Source organism: Harmonia axyridis, chromosome 4 (assembly GCF_914767665.1).
Source record: "Harmonia axyridis chromosome 4, icHarAxyr1.1, whole genome shotgun sequence".
Classification (NCBI taxonomy): domain Eukaryota; kingdom Metazoa; phylum Arthropoda; class Insecta; order Coleoptera; family Coccinellidae; genus Harmonia; species Harmonia axyridis.
The window spans coordinates 37239399-37260409 of NC_059504.1; the positions used below are offsets into that span (position 1 = coordinate 37239399).

Sequence of the window (21011 nt, forward strand, 5' to 3'; positions counted from 1 at the left end):
AGGCGTCGTTTTTCGACGAAGTAACATCTGATATTCTAAAGCGTCGGTCCGAAGCTATAAAATACTTCATATGGTATTTAACTGGGCCGACTGAAAGTGATCACAGAATTTGTAGAATGCGAGTTTTCCTTGATGTATTCTTCGGTATTCCTGTGCGACCACAAGGTCAGGAATTCAATTTCAACAGTCTACTTTTCAAGGCAATGGTAAAAAAACTTGGATACTATTTGGTTGATCATGAGGATAAGGATTTCAAGAATTTTGAAGAAATTTTTCGAATAGGTATTAACACCTTCGGGAAGATAGGAGCTCAAGTTATTCCGGTGAGTACGAAGATATGAAAAAAATCTGTTTTTCTATATAATATACAAAAATATTTTGTTATTTCGATTATTCATTGAATATTTTTCTCGAGAAACATGCATTCTCGATTTTTCTATTAGATCTGTCTGTCTTTTACAATTATTTTTCTTTTGTTTCAGATATTAGTTCGATGTTCTCCACCAAATCGAGATGTAGAGTTGAATGTTCGGCCGTTTATGACAATTCAATACTTGCTGCATTTCATGTTTTCGAATTCATATCTGTATTCTTACAATGGATGGTGTCATCATCCCAATAAAAGGTTTGCTACCAAATCTGTACTTTCATTCAATGGCATCGTACTTTCTCCCCAGATGACAATTTATGAGGTAATCAGGAAATATGCCATTATTGGTAACGTTTTGGGTGCTTCCAATCAAAAATATGTATTCCTTTATCGACAATATGAAGCGCCTCTCCCGTCGAATGGTAAGTTAAGTTGGTCATTATGTCATAATTATTGAGTAGTACATTGAATTTTTAGAATAGCGAAGTAGTCTCAGAATACTTGACTTTGGATTGAATAAAGCCAGAACTGAGTTTAATATTTTTATATGAAGCCATCAGTATGAAAATGTGGGTATGAATTGAAAAAATGTTTTGAATATGTATTTAATGGCTAATGAACAAGTTAGACTCCACTTGAGATCAAATTCATTTTATGATGCCTACCCATACCGTAGTTATATTTATCCAAAGTTCATCTCTGTACTGTAACCATGACTTTCTGATCCAACAAAGACTGTAATTATCACTTTAGTGAAGTTTACCTTCTGACATGAGAATATTTTATTTTACATTCAATTCTCAATTACATTCTTTATGTTATAGTCATAACTACTAGTGATATTTGGAATTATAAGCAAAAAGTAATGTCCAGAATGAATAATTTTTTTTTTCATCGATCTAAGAAGCATATTATTATTTAGTTTCAAAAGAAGTCAATATTCAATTATTGATTTATCTTATTGTAGCATTGAAAATAAACTATTAAAATAGTTCAATATAAAATCCACAATTTAATATTCTGCTTCTGTCAACTCACTGATTTTTTTCATTGGTTTTCACATTAAATCAGTTATGGCTCTTTGGAAAGTAGGTCACTCATATGATCTAGGATGAATTGATCGAAAAGCAAATGAAAATGTAATTTTAGTATGTAATGGTATGTTTCGATGTAACCTCTAATGACCTGAAGAAAAATACAGTAATGAATAATAATAGGGTAATAACAGTCTTCAGTGGATTTTCAGATCTCGATTGGTGTTATTTTATAGGGTGCTCAGTTTATGGAAATATCTTCACACACTGGTACAATTAATTATTAATGTTTTTACTCGACACCGTAGCAAATATTCATTTATGTGGTTCTTTGTAACAGAGTTACAAAGTTATATTCATTTTCATCAATAAGCGTTAAAATTACGTTCAAGCGTACGGTTATTCAAATTTCCCGTATTTTCATAATAAAGAAAATTGAATATCTGGATGGAATTTTCTGTTTATGACATCCATGAGAAACTATACCCCAAGAATCATTTCCTTCGATAAAATCAATTGAGAGAGATAAATGAAACTTACATTTTTTTTAAGGGATTTTCAACATCCTGTTTCTTTTCAACCGATCTGAATCGGAAAAAAAAATTAAATTAATATTATGAGCCCACTTTTCGATTTCGGTAATAGACCCGGATGGGTTTTGACAGATTTCTTCAACTAAATATTGTGAAAACAGCGGAAAAAGCTTGCATCCTTAAAGCTTTTCGATAAAATATGTAATATTTGATGAGAATTATCCGAATTCGCATTTGTAGGTTTAAGTGAATGCATTTAATCTGGTATTTATCAATCAGATTTTGGTACTAATCTTAAGTGCGTGATTTTCAGAAGAAAATAATCTAGACCTCATTGAAGAGTTTATGAAACCAACATATGTGTTGGAAAATTATCTGCAACCTAGATCATCAGAATGCGAAGAATTGAGGGAAGAGGTTAAAAATGCTCTGCACCTCTCCAATATACTATATGGCATCAACAAACATTGGACCTCAGCTTACCAACATATTCAACATCAGAATGTCTTGATTGATCCTGAATATTTCACGAATGAGCATTTGACAAATAGTGTGTTCAACCGTTTGTTAGATCCCTTTGCAGCCTTAATTGGCAAATATCCTCCTTGGATCAAATACATAGTCGACAATTGCCCATTCGTTTTCCCCCTGAGAATGAGAACATTTGTGTTCAAAGTTCTGAGCTTGGACAGAATCAGAGCGTTGGTCAATATTATAGGGAAATACAGTAAATATCGTTCAGCGGTTTATATCTACGAACGACATACTTGGCCATTGATGGTTGATAGAAATAATTTGGTGAACGATGTGAAAGAGGTAAAGAAATTTTATTTATTGTATAATATGAATTAGCGATAACATTTTTTCGATACGCGTTCTAGGTATTGATGTTTATAGTTATACTTGGCAAGTAGGTACATTTTTTTTCGATATTGCACAATAACTACAAAACAACCTTATAGAATTGAAGAATTGAACCTTGCTTCGATCAGGCTCTGCTTTGGAAAACTCTTGGTAAAATAATGTGCCTTGCTCTGCTTTTAAATGCCTTTTCAACCCAGAAGTCTTGGAATTTTTCATTCTCAGGCCCACAATTCAATTATTCTTTAGTATACATTATCATTTTTGTTTTTGCTGTTGATTCTGATGTCCACTTGAATATAAAAACAAAATCACAGAATTTCTTTGTGATAATATGGCCCTTAGTACCACTATCATGCATTGGTGAATGCTGATACTCTTTCTTTTGCTGCCTCTATCGCAGGCAGCTACTGTTTCATTCTCAGTTTTGCAAAAGATGTCTTAAATACTGGTGTGTCGCCAATCACAATCGAACTAGCTTCGGCTAGCTCGAAGCCAGTACAGGGTACAGAGATAGAATCTTAGTTTATTTTGATTATACAGGGTGGCCATTTGAAAACGAAACAGACGAGATCACAGACGAAATAAAGTTTTTCGATAGAAATGCTCGGACAGGTCGATTTCTGTTTCGAGGGGGACAACTTAAGATGTAAGTTACGGACGCATAGCGCTTCAACCCTTGCTGCTACAACCCTCACCCCCAATTTTTGAATAGGGAAGATGGGGTGAGTGATACCTCAATTTGAAGGTATTTTCATTTTATGCATTGGTTCTCGAAATATTTATGCGTTAGTTAGTTAGAAAGGAAGCCACAGTCATGGTTGTTTTGAAGCTCAAAACGATTTTTCACAAAAAAACACTACAAGTGCCATGAAAACACCACTTCATTTTCAAATACTTAGTTAAGGATATTTCGAGAACTAATGCATAAAATGAAAAAACAATTACTGTGCTGAAATCAGTATAAAAATACCTTTCAAATGAGGTATCACTCACCCCATCTTCCCTATTCAAAATTTGGGGGTGAGGGTTGTAGTAGCAAGGGTTGAAGCGCTATGCGTCCGTAATCTACATCTTAAGTTGTCCCCCTCGATACAGAAATCGACCTGTCCGAGCATTTCTATCGAAAAACTTTATTTCGTCTGTAATCTCGTCTGTTTCGTTTTCAAATGGCCACCCTGTATAGCACCTTTCCTTTACAAAATATTCACCTTAAATTTGGCATAGATTTTGAAGTTTTAATGTTATATGCTAATTTCAAGAGCAAATCTCCAGGGTGATATTTTTTCTACAATAGTGGCCGCTTCGCTTCTTTCCTTTGGCAATTTTTTTTTTTGGTGGTCCACTAATACATCAGAAAAATATGAGTGGTAGTTTTGGTCCATTGCTATACTCTTTGGTTTCTTGTAGATTTGTCGTATCTGATAACGATTTCGAGAAAAACAATTCAAAGAATTCTAAAATTCTCAGGGAAATCCAAATTATTATGAAGAGCCTGTAGGTAAGCTGTGATGAATAAGTGAATTATAAGTTTTGGTACTTATTTAAACAATTTGTAACGAAGATTAATAAAAATTCGATAAACTGGTAAAATAATCTCAAAAAGTAATAAGAAACGAAGGAACACCCTGTATCTCGAAAAAGACCATATTTATAGGACTTCCACTTCTCAAAATTGTTCAAGGAATCTCTCATTTTTCATTGTTCCTTTTCATTTAGGAACTCACTCTTTATTTAACTTGTACACACTGTGGATACTTTAACTGATTGAATAACTTTTAAGTAACAACTTTATCTAACCTTTAATCATGGACACTTTGTTTTGTTGTCATATAAACCAGTCAATAGACCACATATTTTGTATCATCTATCTAAAACGTACCGACAAAACATTTTTTGGTGTGGCCCTCCTTAGGATAATATCATGTATGAAAATTTCATGGAATCATAATTCTTGAGTTATTGCAAATTTCATTGATTTCAATGATCGAATCTCTTTTTTTCAGTATATGCTGCATACGAGCCCCTCTAGTTTTTGGAATGTAACCTTCAAAAATGAAATAGGTGCAGGTAAAGGTTTAAAAAAAGAACTCTTCAATTCGATCGGTAAGGAACTGCAAAAAGACAAATATAACATTTGGACTTCCACCGAAGAAACCCTAAATGGATTCGTTCAGTTCAACGAAGGGTTATATCCTAAACTGGACTTCTGCTCCCATCTTGACTTCTACGACGAGAGCTCTTCTAATGGGGCTGATTTATTTATCACCATTGGTGCACTTTTGGCGAAGGCTTTAATGGAATGGAATTTATTAGAATTGCCATTAGCAACCCCAATATTTAAATACTTGCTGAATAAACAATGTCTAAATTTCGATGATCTGAAATATGTGCATCCTGCAGTCCACAAGGTATTGGGATATATAAGACAATTGATTACAGAACGTGAGAAAATTTTAGACGACAACGAACTGACAGATTCCGAAAAGTCATCTTTAATAAAGGATCTGACTATAAATGGAGATAGCCTTGAATCTTATAACCTGAACTTCGTTTTGCCGGGTCATGAAGGAATTGGTAAGTAAAAACATTTTACAGTTCAATACTGGCCGATCTAGGGAATTTTACAGAGGCGGCATCACTCGATGGAAATTAATATAATCAATGGACTTAACTTGGTGTCCTCAGTTCGAATGACTGTGAGATAATTCTGCAGAACATTTCAAAAACGACTAAAGATATCATTCTCCGATTGATACAGATCCTAACTTAATTTCTATTTTCCACAGACACCCGGGATGTCAATAATTACTGAATGAACTATTCTTGGTAGCTGTTTACCTGACCCTCGACTTAATTTCCATCAATCTCAAACGCTCAATTTTGAATGATAAATGGTTTCTAGTTGGAAAAACTGTGAGACAGCACTATACGGCAGATTTTTCGAATTCACCCGTGGCAAAACTTCACAGCTGTTACCATGAAATAATAATATATTGTGCAATGAGTGGGGAAAGTCCAATTTTTCTCGCGAGTTTGGAAGTTTGTGGCACGAACCTGAAAGGCGAGTGCCGCAAACATAGTTACAAGCGAGAAAAGGACTTTCTCCACATGTTGCATACTATACTCTTCCTACAACTGCACAAATTTCAATAATTCAAGTAATGGACTTGATTCAAATCAAAATGGCCTTCGTTGACAGTATGTGCTTATTTATTGCGTTTCCATAGAAACGACTCAAAAGCTCAATTTCATTGGTCTACCAAGCGAGGTGTGGGCAAAGTTCTGTGAGAAATAATATTTCCCACAGTATGAGTAAAACATAGTTTTGAAATTGAGTAAGCTATGAAGAATACGCTACTCTTCATAGGAGTTATAGGCAAACACTTTCATACTACAGTATGTAGTATAATAGCATAAGACCTTTTTATGAGCATATTTAATAGGCTGAGTCGAGGGCTGAGTACAAAGAGTATAATATATATTGTTAACAATCCCTCATTCTAGCGGATCCGCGGGATTGATAATTTTTATCACGTGGGATGGCGGGATTGATATTTTGATGCGGGATTGGAATCCCTAATTCGGAGTAATGAAAATATATAACCGACATTTCGTTGGTCCACTTTTTACGGGACACCCTGTATAAATTATAATTTTTGTTTGATTGCCAATCGTAGAGTAGGTAGACATTTTCGAGTCGCTTGTTTTTCACAAAATAACATATGTATTTCTACACAGAATTGATCCCTGATGGAGCGAATACATCAGTTGACATCATGAATGCTCATGTCTATGTAGATGCTATCATGAAGAAATTGTTCGTTGGCGTACAGAAACAGATGAGCGCCTTGAAGTGGGGGTTTGATCACGTAATAAAATTAAGTAAACTCAACATGTTCGAGCCAGAAGAATTACAACACATCATTTTTGGAGAGGAAGATGACTCTTCGTATTGGTCTTACGAAAATTTGATAAAATACGTGCAATTAGAAGATTGCACCGTAGATGATATTGAAATACAAGACCTTTTCGGTATATTATCATCTGCCAAGAAAGAAACGAGAAGAAACTTCTTGGAATTCGTGAGTGGCTGTTCGCGTTTGCCAATGGGTGGTGAGTAAACTATTTTTAATTCAAAATTGATATTAATGATAATTTTTATGATAATAATAATGTAAGAGACACTTGGATGTTTTATATGTGATGAGCTCGGTAGATACAACATTCAAACCACAGTATAAACGAGCAAAAAAAATATATGAAGATACACTTGCAAAACGAAAGGCAGAACGTTTTCAAAAAGAAATAGAAAACTCAGACAATAGAACAAAAACTGTATGGTCCATAATAAATAACATAAAGAGTGGTTCAGGTATACCCAGAGATATCCAGATGGATGGAGATGGTGAGATGATTGCAAATCATTTTAACAGCTATTTTCTGAACTGTACAGCAGACTTGTTGTCTGCTTCACCTGTAGGAGACCACCAAACTTATTTCGAGCAAGCAGATAGATCAATGTTTCTCAAACCAATAACAGAAACTGAGATAATAAAAGTAGTGAATAGCTTGAGTAATAAACACAGTAGTGGTTATGATGAAATACCAACTTCTTTGATGAAATTTTGTATTCATGAGGTCATTTCACCCCTAACTTTTGCCATCACCACATCTTTCAGAACAGGGGTTTTTCCAGACAAATTAAAACTGGCAACTGTAAGGCCTTTACATAAAAAAGGAGATGGGTCAGGTGTGGAGCATTATCGACCGATAAGTTTGCTGCCCTGTTTTTCCAAAGTGTTTGAGAAATGCATGAGTATCAGATTGATGGAGTACTTTTTGGATAATGATATGTTCTATAGGGGCCAACATGCCTACATGAAGGGAAGGGGAACTCAGACTGCTCTGTATGAATTTACTGAGTCAATCTTACAAGCACTGGAGAATAAAAGCTACGTGATGGGTTTATTTTTGGATCTGACAAAGGCTTATGACTGTGTAAATCATCAGCTTTTGTTGAAGAAACTGAAGCTGTATGGGATAACTGGGGTTGTTATGTCCTGGTTGAGGTCGTATCTATCGGGAAGGTTGCAGCAGACTGTTGTTACTGAAAAAGGAGTATCTGTGAAGTCAAGGATAGGGATGGTTGAGATGGGCATTCCACAGGGAAGTATAATCGGTCCAATTTTGTTCAATATATATATTAATGACGCTCGGGAGTGTATTGTTGGACGGAATTGCTCGTTAACTAACTATGCCGATGATAAGAACATATTAATAACTGCTCAAGAAATGCAATCATTACTCAATGATTCGGATAGGATTTTTAAATTATTTTCTGAATGGACTTCAAACGAAAGACTGATTTTAAATGAAAATAAAACGAATTGTGTCATATTCAAAACCAACAGATCTAATCTTGAGTGTCCAAATACAATAAAACTAAATGAATCTGAAATTAATATAAGTACTGAAACTAAGCTCTTAGGATTAACGATAGACTCAGTTCTATCATGGGAAGCTCATATAGAAAACCTCAATAAGAGATTGAACTCGGTTTGTTATACTTTGAGAGTTATGTCACAATATCTCGGCAAAGATGGCCTGAAGATGATTTATTATTCAAATTTTGAATCCCTCGTTAGATATGGTTTAATTTTTTATGGTAGTGTCAGAGCAGTGGACAATATATTTAAGACACAGAAAAGAGCAGTCAGGACAATAAATAAACTTGATTTTAGAGCTTCATGCAGAGGTTATTTCAAGAGTAGCAATTTTCTAACAGTAATAGCGCTACACATTGAAGAGTGTATAATGTTTCTTTTCAAGAATAGAGATTACTTCAGTTCAAATTTGCCATCACATTCTCATAATAATAGAAATTGTTTATATGTATATCCAGTTCATAGATTGACTGTAACGGAGAGAGGAGCAAAGTATTCTTGCATGAAGTACTATAACAAATTGCCACCAAGAATAAGGCAAATTGATCAACAAAATAGATTCAAAAAAGAATTACACAAGTTTTTACTAGATCTTGAACCGTATACAATCCATGAATATCTCAATTCTCCAACATAGAATTTATATTTGTTTTTTTCTTTGACATATATTTCGTTCTGATTATATATATATTGTAAAAGTGTATGTGTAAGATTTTCGAAATAAATATTATTATTATTATTATTATTATTATTAATATCTTTATTCGCTCAAAATTACAGAACTACAATTTTAACATACATAAACATACCTACCAGAATTTATACAATTGCTCGGCTACGGTAATATATCTAACGAGCGTTCATTAAAATTGGTGGTCAAGAGTGCTGTGGAGAAATTAGAGTTGATTATCTGTGAGTGCGAGTACCGCTTAGCTTATATCTTATATCTTAGCTTATCTTCCCAGATTCGAAGTATGTAAACAAAATGTTAGTGATATGGTACAAGCTAAGCGATACCTGTTGTCACAGAAAATCATCTCAAATTTCTCCACAGCACTCTTGACCATAAATTTAAATGATCGCTCATTATATAAAAACTTGAGGCAAATGAATGATAAGTTAACACAAAGTCATAGAATGTCTATAGAAGATACCTAGTTAGATAGAGAGAAAACTTTGTTAGTCTTTACATTCATGCTTTGCAGGAAACTTTCTCGCACTGTTTTTGTTTCAGAAAATATCACAGGGTCTTAAATAGTTATATTTCTTACTATCGCTGAAAATAATCCTTAAGAGGCATCAGCAGCTCAATTCAAAACGAAATTAGATTAGAGATCTTTTCACAAATCACCGATTCTAATGGGGTTTTCACAGAATTTCCTTACAATAATCTACATGGTAAAAAGTGAATATTTTCAATTTGCGAATGAAAAAAAATCTGGTAACTTTTCTTTTTTCGCAAATAAAAAGGGTGATATAGTATGTGCTTTGTATAAAGCACTGATATATTTTCAAAATATTCATGACAAAACCTAACAAAAATCATTACGAAAGGGGTAAATTTGTAATATTAATCCTTATTAAGGAACAATTGACTACGCCACTGGAATGTTTACTGAAACACTACTTGTCAATTTTACAGGTTTGTTGTTTTTCTATCACACTTTATCATCATAGTGTTGTAATAGAGAACAACACAACGCTATTTACCTCTAAGGGCACCTCTATCTTTTCTTTTCTCTGATCAAAAAACTGTCAGATAATTCATAAATTATCCAACTACATATAATTCTCATGGACATATATATTTCTATAGCAACCATTCCAACAATTGCGATTTCTGAAAAATTCGTTTCAATTTATCACTACAGGATAAATAAAAAGATTGTGGGAATTGTAATAATTTGCGAATACAATATTCTCGCTACGCTCGGCTTCGAACTATCAGCCGCGGCAGTCAATCTACTACTTTGCTGCCTAGTAAAACAGATAACTATTACCAATTTATTTTGGTTTAGTGACACTTCATGAAACGAAAAGAGTGAGATAGAGTTAGAAAAAAAATCATAAAATAATAATTAATCAATTGGATTTTCTTTAACACAATTTTTTGTCTTTGTAGGTTTTGCAGTATTAAGTCCACCATTGACGATTTACATTTATGAAGGTTATCCTGCGGCGCACACTTGTTCGCGCCGGTTTAATTTGAAACGAGGTATGGTCCATTGTGAATTGAAGAAATTCATCGAGGACATAATTCCTGAATCGCTTAACTACTTTGGCTTGGTCTAATGTTGATAGCGCTAACATGGAAGAAGTACGCATATATATGGTAGGTAATTATACTGAATCTACATCAAAAATTCTCTGCCAATTGTCGTGGACTATGCCTTCTCGTCTTTCGCTTCTTGAGAGTCAGCATTCACTGTATTTCCTCTTTGTAACATTATTATCCCCCAAGAAATTTTGATTAACTAGTCCGCAAAGCACGCTGCACACTGTATACTCAGTGTTCCAGGGGGATCCCGAGGACACGAAGTGGTCTACGGTGTCATGAGGAATAATAATAATATTATTATTATTGATTTGATTATTTACCCTGTTCACCTTTTATTGTGAGGTGAAATTTGATTTCAGGATTGTTACTGAATATATTTATTGTTTACGATATGAACTGTCATTTGATAGGCAACGTTTCGGGCAGTGCCTATTTTCAAGCCTGTAAAATATATAAAAAACAAACCTAATGAACATACAATGGAACTAACAACAATCGAACAAGTATATAATATAGGTAAACTTTTTATATTGAATAGAGATCTAATTCCATATGTTGACTTATTGCCTTCTTATTTACATATAGGTACATATACATTCTATTTTTGTTTCACATACTCATTTCGTCGGACGTTATTGTGTTAATGAAGTGAGGTTATGATGTTTAATAGACATATACAAATTAAAAATCTATACAGCAAATTAAAAGCACTGACACCCACGGATGAAACATCGCATGTGGTATACAAGATTAATTGTAATGATTGTGAAGGTGTATACAGAGGGCAGACGGAACAAAAACTGAAGAACAGACTAAAAGGACACAAATATTCCAAGACACCGACTGCACTATTTAAACACAAGACCTCGCATGAGCACACATTCTATTACGAACAACAGAAATATTAGACAGAGAACCACACAAAAAATCTAGAGAATTTCTCGAAATGATACGTATAAAACAACATGAAAATTCTATTAACGACAGAACCGACATAAAGAATTTACATAAAATGTATTCCTCACTTCTGACCAACATTGAACAGACAACCGGACATTAGAAAAAAGAAGATATCGAAGTTGACCAACACCCAACTCTATTAAATATCATAACCTCACTTCATTAACACAATAACATCCGATACTCCGACGAAATGAGTTTGTGAAACAAAAATAGAATGTATATGTATATCTAAATAAGAAGGTAATAAGTGAACATATGGAATTAGATCTCTATATTCAATATAAAAAGTTCACCTATATTATATACTTGTTCGATTGTTAGTTCCATTGTATGTTTATTAGGAGTGTTTTTTATGTATTTTACAGCCTTGTTGCCTATCAAATGACAGTTCATATCGTAAACAATAAATATATTCAGTAACAACCCTGAAATCAAATTTCACCTTACAATAAATACTAATAGTGGGCCCTATTCTGTAACTCGAATAGAAATGAACGAATCGGATCGTAATTTGAGAAATCGGGATGTTTCACTTCTATCGCGTCCAAATTTGGTATTCTGTATCCAATTCGCCTTCTAACGCCAAATTTAATTCGTAATTGATATCCATAGAAATTTCACTTGAGTTAAAGAATACAAATTCGAAACGATTCTGGTGCATTTCTATTCGATCCATACCATCTCTATTCGATTTGAAGTTACAGAATAGGGCTGAATAGCTCTTTATTTCCAAATCATGAGATACAAGCAGAACAAGCACAAATGAAGAGAAATAGGGTCAAAATAACATTTACCTACCCCTTAACAGCAAAAATCTTCTATATTATAGGGCTCTAAATTTAGCAATAAACTAAATATCTTTTTCTTAAACAGTTTATAATCATTTATTTCTTTAAAGAAGAACTTTAAACATCTGCATTCAAGCTGCTTTTGTGCTGAATTTAATTCACATTTTGGAAAATTATATGATAATGTTCTTGTGGTATATCTATTTTTGATATTTTGATATGGAAGGAAAATACCTAGGTGTAATTGTGATAGAGAATCTAAGCTGGTCCGACCACATTCTTCAGGCGGTAAACAAGGCCAAAAGAACCTCATTGATGGTTCAGAAAGCTTTTGGTAGATGTGATCCCTCCACATGAGCTATCCTTTATAAACTTTACGTAAGACCCATATTGGAGACTCAGCATTGTTGGAGAGCGTCCAGCGATGGGCAACTCGTCTACTCTACGGCATCTTACGTCCCAGTTATGGTGAAAGACTGTCCATCATGAATTTGCCCACGTTCGATGACAGGAGGCTGCGTGGTGATCTGATCATAACTTTCCGTGCTCTCCACAACTTTTTCGGAGTTGACCTCACTGGTCTCTTCAAGTTGGACCTGGACGACCGTCTGCTAGGTGATGCTTACAAGCTGAGGAAGGAGAGTTTCAAAACATCTCAAAGACAGTTCTTCATCACAAACCGCGTGTATTCCGTTTGGAAAACAATTCGTCCCTAAAGCGTTGAAACCACTCTCGGCACGTTTTTCCACTAATAGCGTCCTCACCATAGGTATTTGAGAGAATTCGATGAGCCTCATCCGCAGAATTCTTCATATTAAAGCTGAAAATTAAAACCTTCTGCAAATTACGGAAATTTGGCTGACATGATTATTCGAATATAACTTAATGATGCAGACACAAATCGAATAATGTTTCGATGGCGTTATGTTTACAAATACCTAAACTTATTGTATGACATCTACGATCGATTTCTTCGATTATAACTTACTGCTACAGCCATCTATTGCAAAAGAGCGGAAGCAAAGTTGTACACCAAATAGAACGGAAGAAATAACAGAAATTTTAATTTTGCGCATTCTCAACGTCCTCCCTTTCATCTAGAAAACCAGAATTGTGTATGACATAATCTAAGGTTCCATGCCAAATTTTATCAAAATAGAATAAGACTTCTATAAGTTAAGGCTGTAACAAGGATGTGTGGATATTGCACATGTCGTTCGAGTGAGAACAGTCGTCTGCTTGTGCTCTTCATTTGTTTTTATTTTCTAAGATATCCTCAAAATAGTAATAGTAATTCATTGATATTTGTGAGGTCGAATTTAAGAGTGTTTTTTTGGTGAAATATTTGTAATCGTTTTGGTTCAAATGGCTAAACCAGCTGCAAATATTAAAGAGTTGAACGTTCGCATTGACAAATTGTCAGAAGAATTCAAAAAGGGAATTGATGGTTTCAAGGATGAATTTTTGAAATCACAATCTACTGCTATAACGTTCACTAACACGGATGTGAGTCCCTTGGATCTCCTGAAGAAATTTGAAAATAGGATCAATGATGCTATTAATGAGATCAAGGTTGACATAGATTCACTCAAAAATAATGTCAACACGGTGAAGAAAAAGCAACAGAATTTGGAGATGAAACATAATATAAATTTACTACTTGTACATGGAATTTCTGAATCGGAAAAGGATTTAGTTGAAAGTGTGGTTAAAATTTGTAATAATAAAATTGAGGTACAGGTGAAAAAGGACGATTTAAATCAGTGTTATCGAGTAGGGAAGAAAAAACTAGATTCTGATAAGCCTAGACCGGTTGCAGTACAGTTTCTTAGAAGATGGAATCGCGATGCTGTATTTGTAAACAAACGTAAACTCAAAGGAACTAAATTACTTGTAACTGAATTCTTGTCGTTGGAAAATTTGATTTTGTTCAAACAGGCTAGAAAAATATATGGAAAATCTGTTTGGACACATAATGGTATAGTTTATCGTGATGTGAAAGGTCAAAAGACGGTTATAAACTGTGAACAGGAACTGAAAAATGTTTCGGTTTTGTTGAGTTAACTCTTTTCATTTCCATTGTTGTTAATAATTCATTAAAGGGGGAATATTGGAATTACTATTTTATAAATTTAATTTTTGATTATTATCTGTATTGTTTGAGGATCATGATTGGCAAACGTAAGTTGAACCATTTCTCAAATTTTGAGTATATTTAATGATCAAGTGTGAATTTTGTTGAGCACTATGACTGCTAATAGATTTGTGCATAAGTCGGTGATTTTTTGTATTTTACTTGCCTGCCCTTTGAGCCTCGCTGCCTCATTGGTTTATTTTTGTTTTGTTTTGGGTTAAAATATATATCTTATTTTTTTTTCTTCTATTTTCATTATTGAAATAACGAGCACTCGTATATAGAGAATAGAACCTCTATTTTTTCTCGCAGCATGTAGTAATTGATATATGTATATATATATATATTTATTTTTTTTTCACTGCTCGCATTTTTTTCTTTTCTATATTTATTTGTTTACTTAACTATTTATCAATTTTATTATTTCTATAGAAATGAAATTTGCACATCTAAATGCCAGATCTGTTTTAACTAGTTTAAGTGAGATATCAACGCTTATTTTGACTCATGACTTTGATGTCTTAACTTTGACTGAAACTTGGCTCTCTTCTGGCCTTAATAGTGATATTCTGCATATACCAGGTTATGTCTTCGTGAGGAAGGATAGAGAGGGAAGGGGAGGTGGAGTTGCGGCTTATATAAGGCAAACATTTAAACATCAAATAATTTCAATTGGACAGCAGGTGAGTGGAGATACTGAGTATCTAATTATAGAGTTAAAAGTTGGGTCTCGCAGGATAGTTATTGCTACCTTTTATCGTCCTCCTCATTTTAATTTGAGTAGTTTTGTGAATGACGTTGACATCATATTTGATAGTATTTCACCAGCTGCGGACGAGATATTGTGTCTCGGTGATATGAATGTTGATTTATTGGGACCAGAAGGTCCTTTGACGACTTGCCTGGGTTCTTATGGCTTGAGGCAGTTTTTGAATGAACCAACAAGAATAACTCGGTCTACTTCAAGCTTAATTGATCCGATATTTTTCACTAGAGAGGATTTGGTCACTGAGGTTGGTACAGTGGATACATCTGATATTTCTGATCACCGGTTGGTTTACGTTAAATTGAATTTGAAATGTGTAAAAATGAAGCCTAAATTTATAAAATACCGTGACTTTCGTGGTTTTGATCTCATAGATTTTCGTAGAACTCTGGAAAATCTTCCTTGGCATCGTTTGATAGCTGAGGATGATATTGATAAGAAGATCGACATTTTTAATTGCTTAATTCTAGAAATTTTTGATAAACATGCACCACTTATTGAGAGAAGAGTTACTAAACCTCCGGCACCATGGCTGACATATAATCTCAAATTATTAATGAAGCAGAGAGACACAGCGCTTCAAAAGTTCAAAAGAACACGTTCGTCAGGTGATTGGGAACTATACAAACAAATTCGTAATTGCACAGTTTCTATGATTAGGATTGAGAAAAAAAAATATTTTGAATTGATAAGCGCTCAGCACAATCCCTCAAAATCTTGGAAAGCTTTACGTGATCTCAAAGTATGTTCATTGAATGTCACTAATTTACCATCTCTTTCTGATCCGGATGCTATAGGAAACCATTTTTCATCTCTTTCAAATGCTAATAATAATTGTTGTGCTTCAAAGATTCAATTCTATAATGAACACTCACACTCCTCTAATACCTATAGCTTCTCTCTTACTACAGTTGAACAGATTGAAAGTATCTTGAATGGGATGCGAAGTAACGCCGTTGGAGTTGATGAAATTTCACTGCAGATGATTCAATATTGTGGACCATTTATTGTTAAATATATTGTTCATATCATAAATGTGTGCATTGAATCTTGCTATTTTCCTCATTTGTGGAAGGTTTCCCTGGGTAAACCCATTCCGAAGGTAAGGAACCCCTCGTCTTTTTCTGATCTAAGAATTATCAGTATACTGCCATTCTTATCGAAGATTTTTGAGAAAGTACTTCATAATCAAATGATACATCATCTGAGATCAAGCAATATATTACCAGACTCACAATGTGGTTTTAGAAAAAACTATAGCACTGCTACTGCACTTGCTGCTGTGACCGGTGATATCATGGAGGCCTATGATGAGGGGTTGTCCAGTATCCTCGTGCTGCTGGACTACTCAAAGGCTTTTGATACAATCAACCATGAATTGTTGATTGCTAAAATGAAATATTACGGCTTTGATCTTACGTCGTTGCAATTGATCAGATCTTACTTAAGTAACAGAACTCAGTATATATCCAGCAATAATACTTTGTCATCTCCGACTAAAATTCTTGCTGGTGTACCCCAAGGTTCAGTGCTTGGACCATTGTTATTTATAACTTATACTGCTGACATAATGAGATCTATAACCCATTGCAAATTACTAGCTTACGCAGATGACTTCCAACTATATTATCATTTTCCTAAAGAATCATATGAAGAGGCTTCTCGTGTAATCAACAATATTTTACATCTTGTGCAAGAACTATCTACCGTACATAATTTAGTCCTCAATCCAGAGAAGTCAAAGGTAATGTGTTTTGCCAACAAATATACTGCTAGTTTCCTCAAATCAAATATGTGTATTGAATTGAATAATCATCGCTTGGAATTCACTGATGTCGCTAAAAATTTGGGTTTAATAATGGATACTGATTTACGCTTTTCAGAACATCTAAAGACTTTACTCATGAGGGCATATTCAAACTTGAGACTTATATACCCCAACCGGCATATACTTGATATGAAGACCAAGAGAACTCTTTGTGAATCTCTTGTCTTATCCCAGTTCACATATTGTGATTTTATCTATGGGCCGTGTTTGACTAAGATTAATCGCGATAGAATACAAAGAGTGCAGAAGTCGTGTTTCAGGTTGATTCATGGTGTAAAGAAGTATGATCCTATTAGTTATAAAATCAGGGAGGATGAGAGTCTTTTTATGGAATCGAGGAGGAATTATCACCTAGGTACTTTCACTCATAAGCTTCTTTGTAATGCCGAGGCTCCACCTTTCCTCAGGAAGAGATTCGTTCGTCATAGTAACGTTCATTCGAGAGTTACAAGATTTCAGGATAAATTTGTAGTGCCGAGACATAAAACGGCTTTATTTCAGAGAAGTTTCATCTTTCAGTCAATAACATTTTACAACTCCCTACCGAATGAGTTCAAATTGTTGAATATCAATAAGTTCAAGTATAAAGTTAAAAAGTATTTGTTGTGTGAGCAATAATTGATGTATATTATTTCAAGGGTGTGTATGGTTGTAATCTTCATGCTGTGGATTTCGGGTGCTCGTTGGGTATACATTTCATATTTTGTTTTATATGTAGGTATATATTGCTGACTTGTTAATTATTATGTACTTGTTGGATGCTAGCTCATTGCCGGTTTTGGGAGGGTTGAGTTTGAATAGCAGTCTGCTAGACTTCGCCTTCCGCTGCTAGGTGATGGGTTCATGTATTTCTCTATTTTCTTTTGTGAAATAAAGACGTCATTTATTTATTTATTTATTTATTTATTTATATACATATACCGACAGACAGACACTAAACCAAAGCTGTTTAAGATGACTTGAAACGCATTTTGTAAGTGTAAATTTTTTAAATCGGAGACCAAAAGTGATTCCAATGTTTCCACTACCTTTGGTTTTCTATTTCAAAATTTCCGTTTGCTAAATGCGTTTGAGATCTTTCTGAAGAAATTTGGTTTCATGTCTGCCTGTAGGTAGGTGTGTTCGCAAATCATTGTAACAGCCTTAACTTTACAATGCTAATCCGATTTCAATGAAATTTGATGTGGATATCGTGTTTGGGCTGTAGATGCATGATACCATACAATTTAGCTCTCTCTTTCTTAAGGGTCCGCCTTGAGAATACGTAAACTTGAAGTTCCCGCCTTCCGATCATTCGATTTTGCCGAAATTAGTTTTGTATGTTCGGATTGGGTCTTAAGCGATTTCATTTTTTCGAATGTAGGTCTTGTTTGGAGTATGTAAAGAGAATTTTTCGGGATTTTCATATCATGCGTGCTTCTTGTCCGGTTACGATTAAATTTGATTGGTACAGATTTGCAGGTTTGGATATATATGATTTCGTAGGAATTTCAGCTCTTTTAAATAAACGATTATCTTTGAGTGCGAAAATAATCTATTTTAATCTATTGAGGACTGACTTCAGGAACAAGAGAGCGTGATAGTTCCACAACCGTTGCGGCTGAGTTTTTTTATTAGTGATTTATCATTTAATAAGTATGTGAAAATTTTTTAAATTTGTTATTTTATTTTTCAGACTTCAACCCTTGTGGTCAGAGAAAATATATTAACCAAACAAGGAATACTTTTTAAGGAAATATTGTTGCGAAAAGTATTTTAAAATCCATTTGTCGGCAGTGTGATTATGCCCAAATTTATTTATTTTATTATATTTTACTATGTATGGTTATTTTATTAACTATTTAACAATAGTTTTTCGATATTTATGTTATAAAGGGTGTTTTTTTTTAGAGCTATAGAACTTTGAATTGCAATGAACCAACGATGGATTATTCGATTGACATGAATTTTATTTATCGCAAGATAATCTTGTGGCATTATATTTTAAATATTATTTCTGGCATATGACCGCCACGGCTGGCTCGGATGTAGTCCAATCTGGAGTCTGGACGTCCAATGGTCAAAGGTTTGTGGCTTATCCGCATAGACCAATGACTTTACATAGCCCCACAGAAAGTAGTCTAGCGGTGTTAAATCACAAGATCTTGGAGGCCAATTCACAGGTCCAAAACGTGAAATTAGGCGGTCACCAAACGTGTCTTTCAATAAATCGATTGTGGCACGAGGTGTGTGACATGTTGTGCCGTCTTGTTGGAACCACAGCTCCTGGACATCATGGTTGTTCAATTCAGGAATGAAAAAGTTAGTAATCATGGCTCTATACCAATCACCATTGACTGTAACGTTCTGGCCATCATCGTTTTTGAAGAAGTAACGACCAATGATTCCACCAGTCCATAAAGCGCACCAAACAGTCAGTTTTTCTGGATGTATATAACGGTGTTTCGACATACACTTGAGGATTAGCTTCACTTCAAATGCGGCAGTTTTGTTTGTTGACGTAGCCATTCAACCAGAAGTGCGCTTCATCGCTAATGGATGTAGTGCGCGATACGTATTCCGCACAGAACCATTATTTTCTAAAAAAAATTGCACTATTTGCAAGCGTTTTTCAGGCGTGAGTCTATTCATGATGAATTGCCAAACCGAACTGAGAATAAATCACTTGACAGCTGTTAAATCGGTCGCCATCTTGTACAGTAATGCCAACTTTAAGTTATATACCTTGAAAAAAAACACCCTATATTTGTGTGATATATTTTAAGAATACATATATTAGTTTTGTGATATTGAATTTAGTGAAATATAACATGACCTAATATATACCTAATGACTCATTTACCGATACCCATACCATAATTTTAATTCAGACTTTATTCAGCAGTAGTTGAATGAAATGTAAATTATAATAATTGTTTCTTGTGACTGAAAATCCTCCACCTTTTTAATATGGATACCCGAAAAATTTTTGAAATGGAAAAAACTCAACGCAGTTTGTAGTTCATTTTCTCTTGAACCCTTCGGCTGATTTAAGTTTTTTAATTTTTATTTTGATTGAAATAGGACTTCACTTTCAAGAGTGTCCAATTTGGCTCTCACTGTGTACAAGAGCCTAGAAATGGTGGGTACTAGGGGTAGCTCTTTCAATTTGAAGTTTTCATCATGTGATATTAAATTTTGGATGTAAATCTACAGGGTGATATTTTTTCTGGAAGAGTGCCCGCTACTTTTCCGCAGAACTTTTTTTCGTGAAACACTGGTAGTTTAAAAAAAATGTAGAAATAAACTCTGATCCAGTACTAAACTTTGTCGTTTTTTGTCGTATCTGCTACCGATTTCGTGAAAAAAATTGCAGAATTTCCTCAGTAATCCTCAGGAAAATTAGTTCAGAAATCCAATAAGCTGTGATAAATAAATCACACTTATTTACCCAATCTGTAGAAAATAATAATGAAGGTTCTATCAACTGTTATAAGCATCACAAAAAAAGTAGGACTACAGGAAACACTCTGTATCTAGCAAACAAAACCTGTGCGGCCCCATGTTTATAGGACTTTTTAATCTTAAAATTTTTCAAGGAATCTTTCATTTTCCTCCGTACCTCCACTTTAAGAACACCCTGTATAAGGTAAGAACAATCGAATTGGTAATCAAAAAATGCTATTATTTCGAGTAGTTTTTTGTTGAAACTTCATTATCAAACCTTTCTTTCTTACATTACGGATATACGTAAAAGTTTTTGTAAAAAAAAAATTTTTCGATGTATTTCCAGTTTTTTACAATAAAGTCTCGAATTTTGGAAAAAAAGTTGTACGCTTCTGTATTTGTTGTATTTTAATATATTTATCTACTTATCAGGATTTTAAACATTCAGGTAAAAATTAAAACAAAAATTAAATAGTAAATCGATTGTTTGATATGAAAAAAAAAATAAGACAATTGGCAACTACAACACAAAATCTAATTTGGTTTTTGAACCCTTCGAAAACCTTGTAATCACAGTGTCCTC

The 21011-nt window shown here is 34.0% G+C and overlaps 1 protein-coding gene across 1 annotated transcript; it reads left to right on the forward strand.

Annotated features, from left to right (window-relative positions):
• The first annotated feature begins 2 nt into the window (after window positions 1-2).
• On the forward strand, window positions 3-18986 carry LOC123678922 (E3 ubiquitin-protein ligase TRIP12-like). The gene is made up of 7 exons (XM_045616190.1): window positions 3-323; window positions 483-792; window positions 2251-2753; window positions 4805-5375; window positions 6540-6914; window positions 10368-10577; window positions 18678-18986. The coding sequence occupies exons 1-6, from the start codon at window positions 117-119 to the stop codon at window positions 10535-10537; spliced, it is 2136 nt and encodes a 711-aa protein (XP_045472146.1). The 5' UTR covers window positions 3-116; the 3' UTR covers window positions 10538-10577; window positions 18678-18986.
• Window positions 18987-21011: the final 2025 nt, after the last annotated feature.

Bases quoted from the DNA above. Each gene is read 5' to 3' on its own strand.
- LOC123678922 (XM_045616190.1), top strand. From the start codon at position 117: ATGCGAGTTTTCCTTGATGTATTCTTCGGTATTCCTGTGCGACCACAA. The intron at 793-2,250 runs GTAAGTTAAGTT...CGTGATTTTCAG, and splicing joins AGCGCCTCTCCCGTCGAATG to AAGAAAATAATCTAGACCTC. The intron at 6,915-10,367 runs GTGAGTAAACTA...TTGTCTTTGTAG, and splicing joins TTCGCGTTTGCCAATGGGTG to GTTTTGCAGTATTAAGTCCA.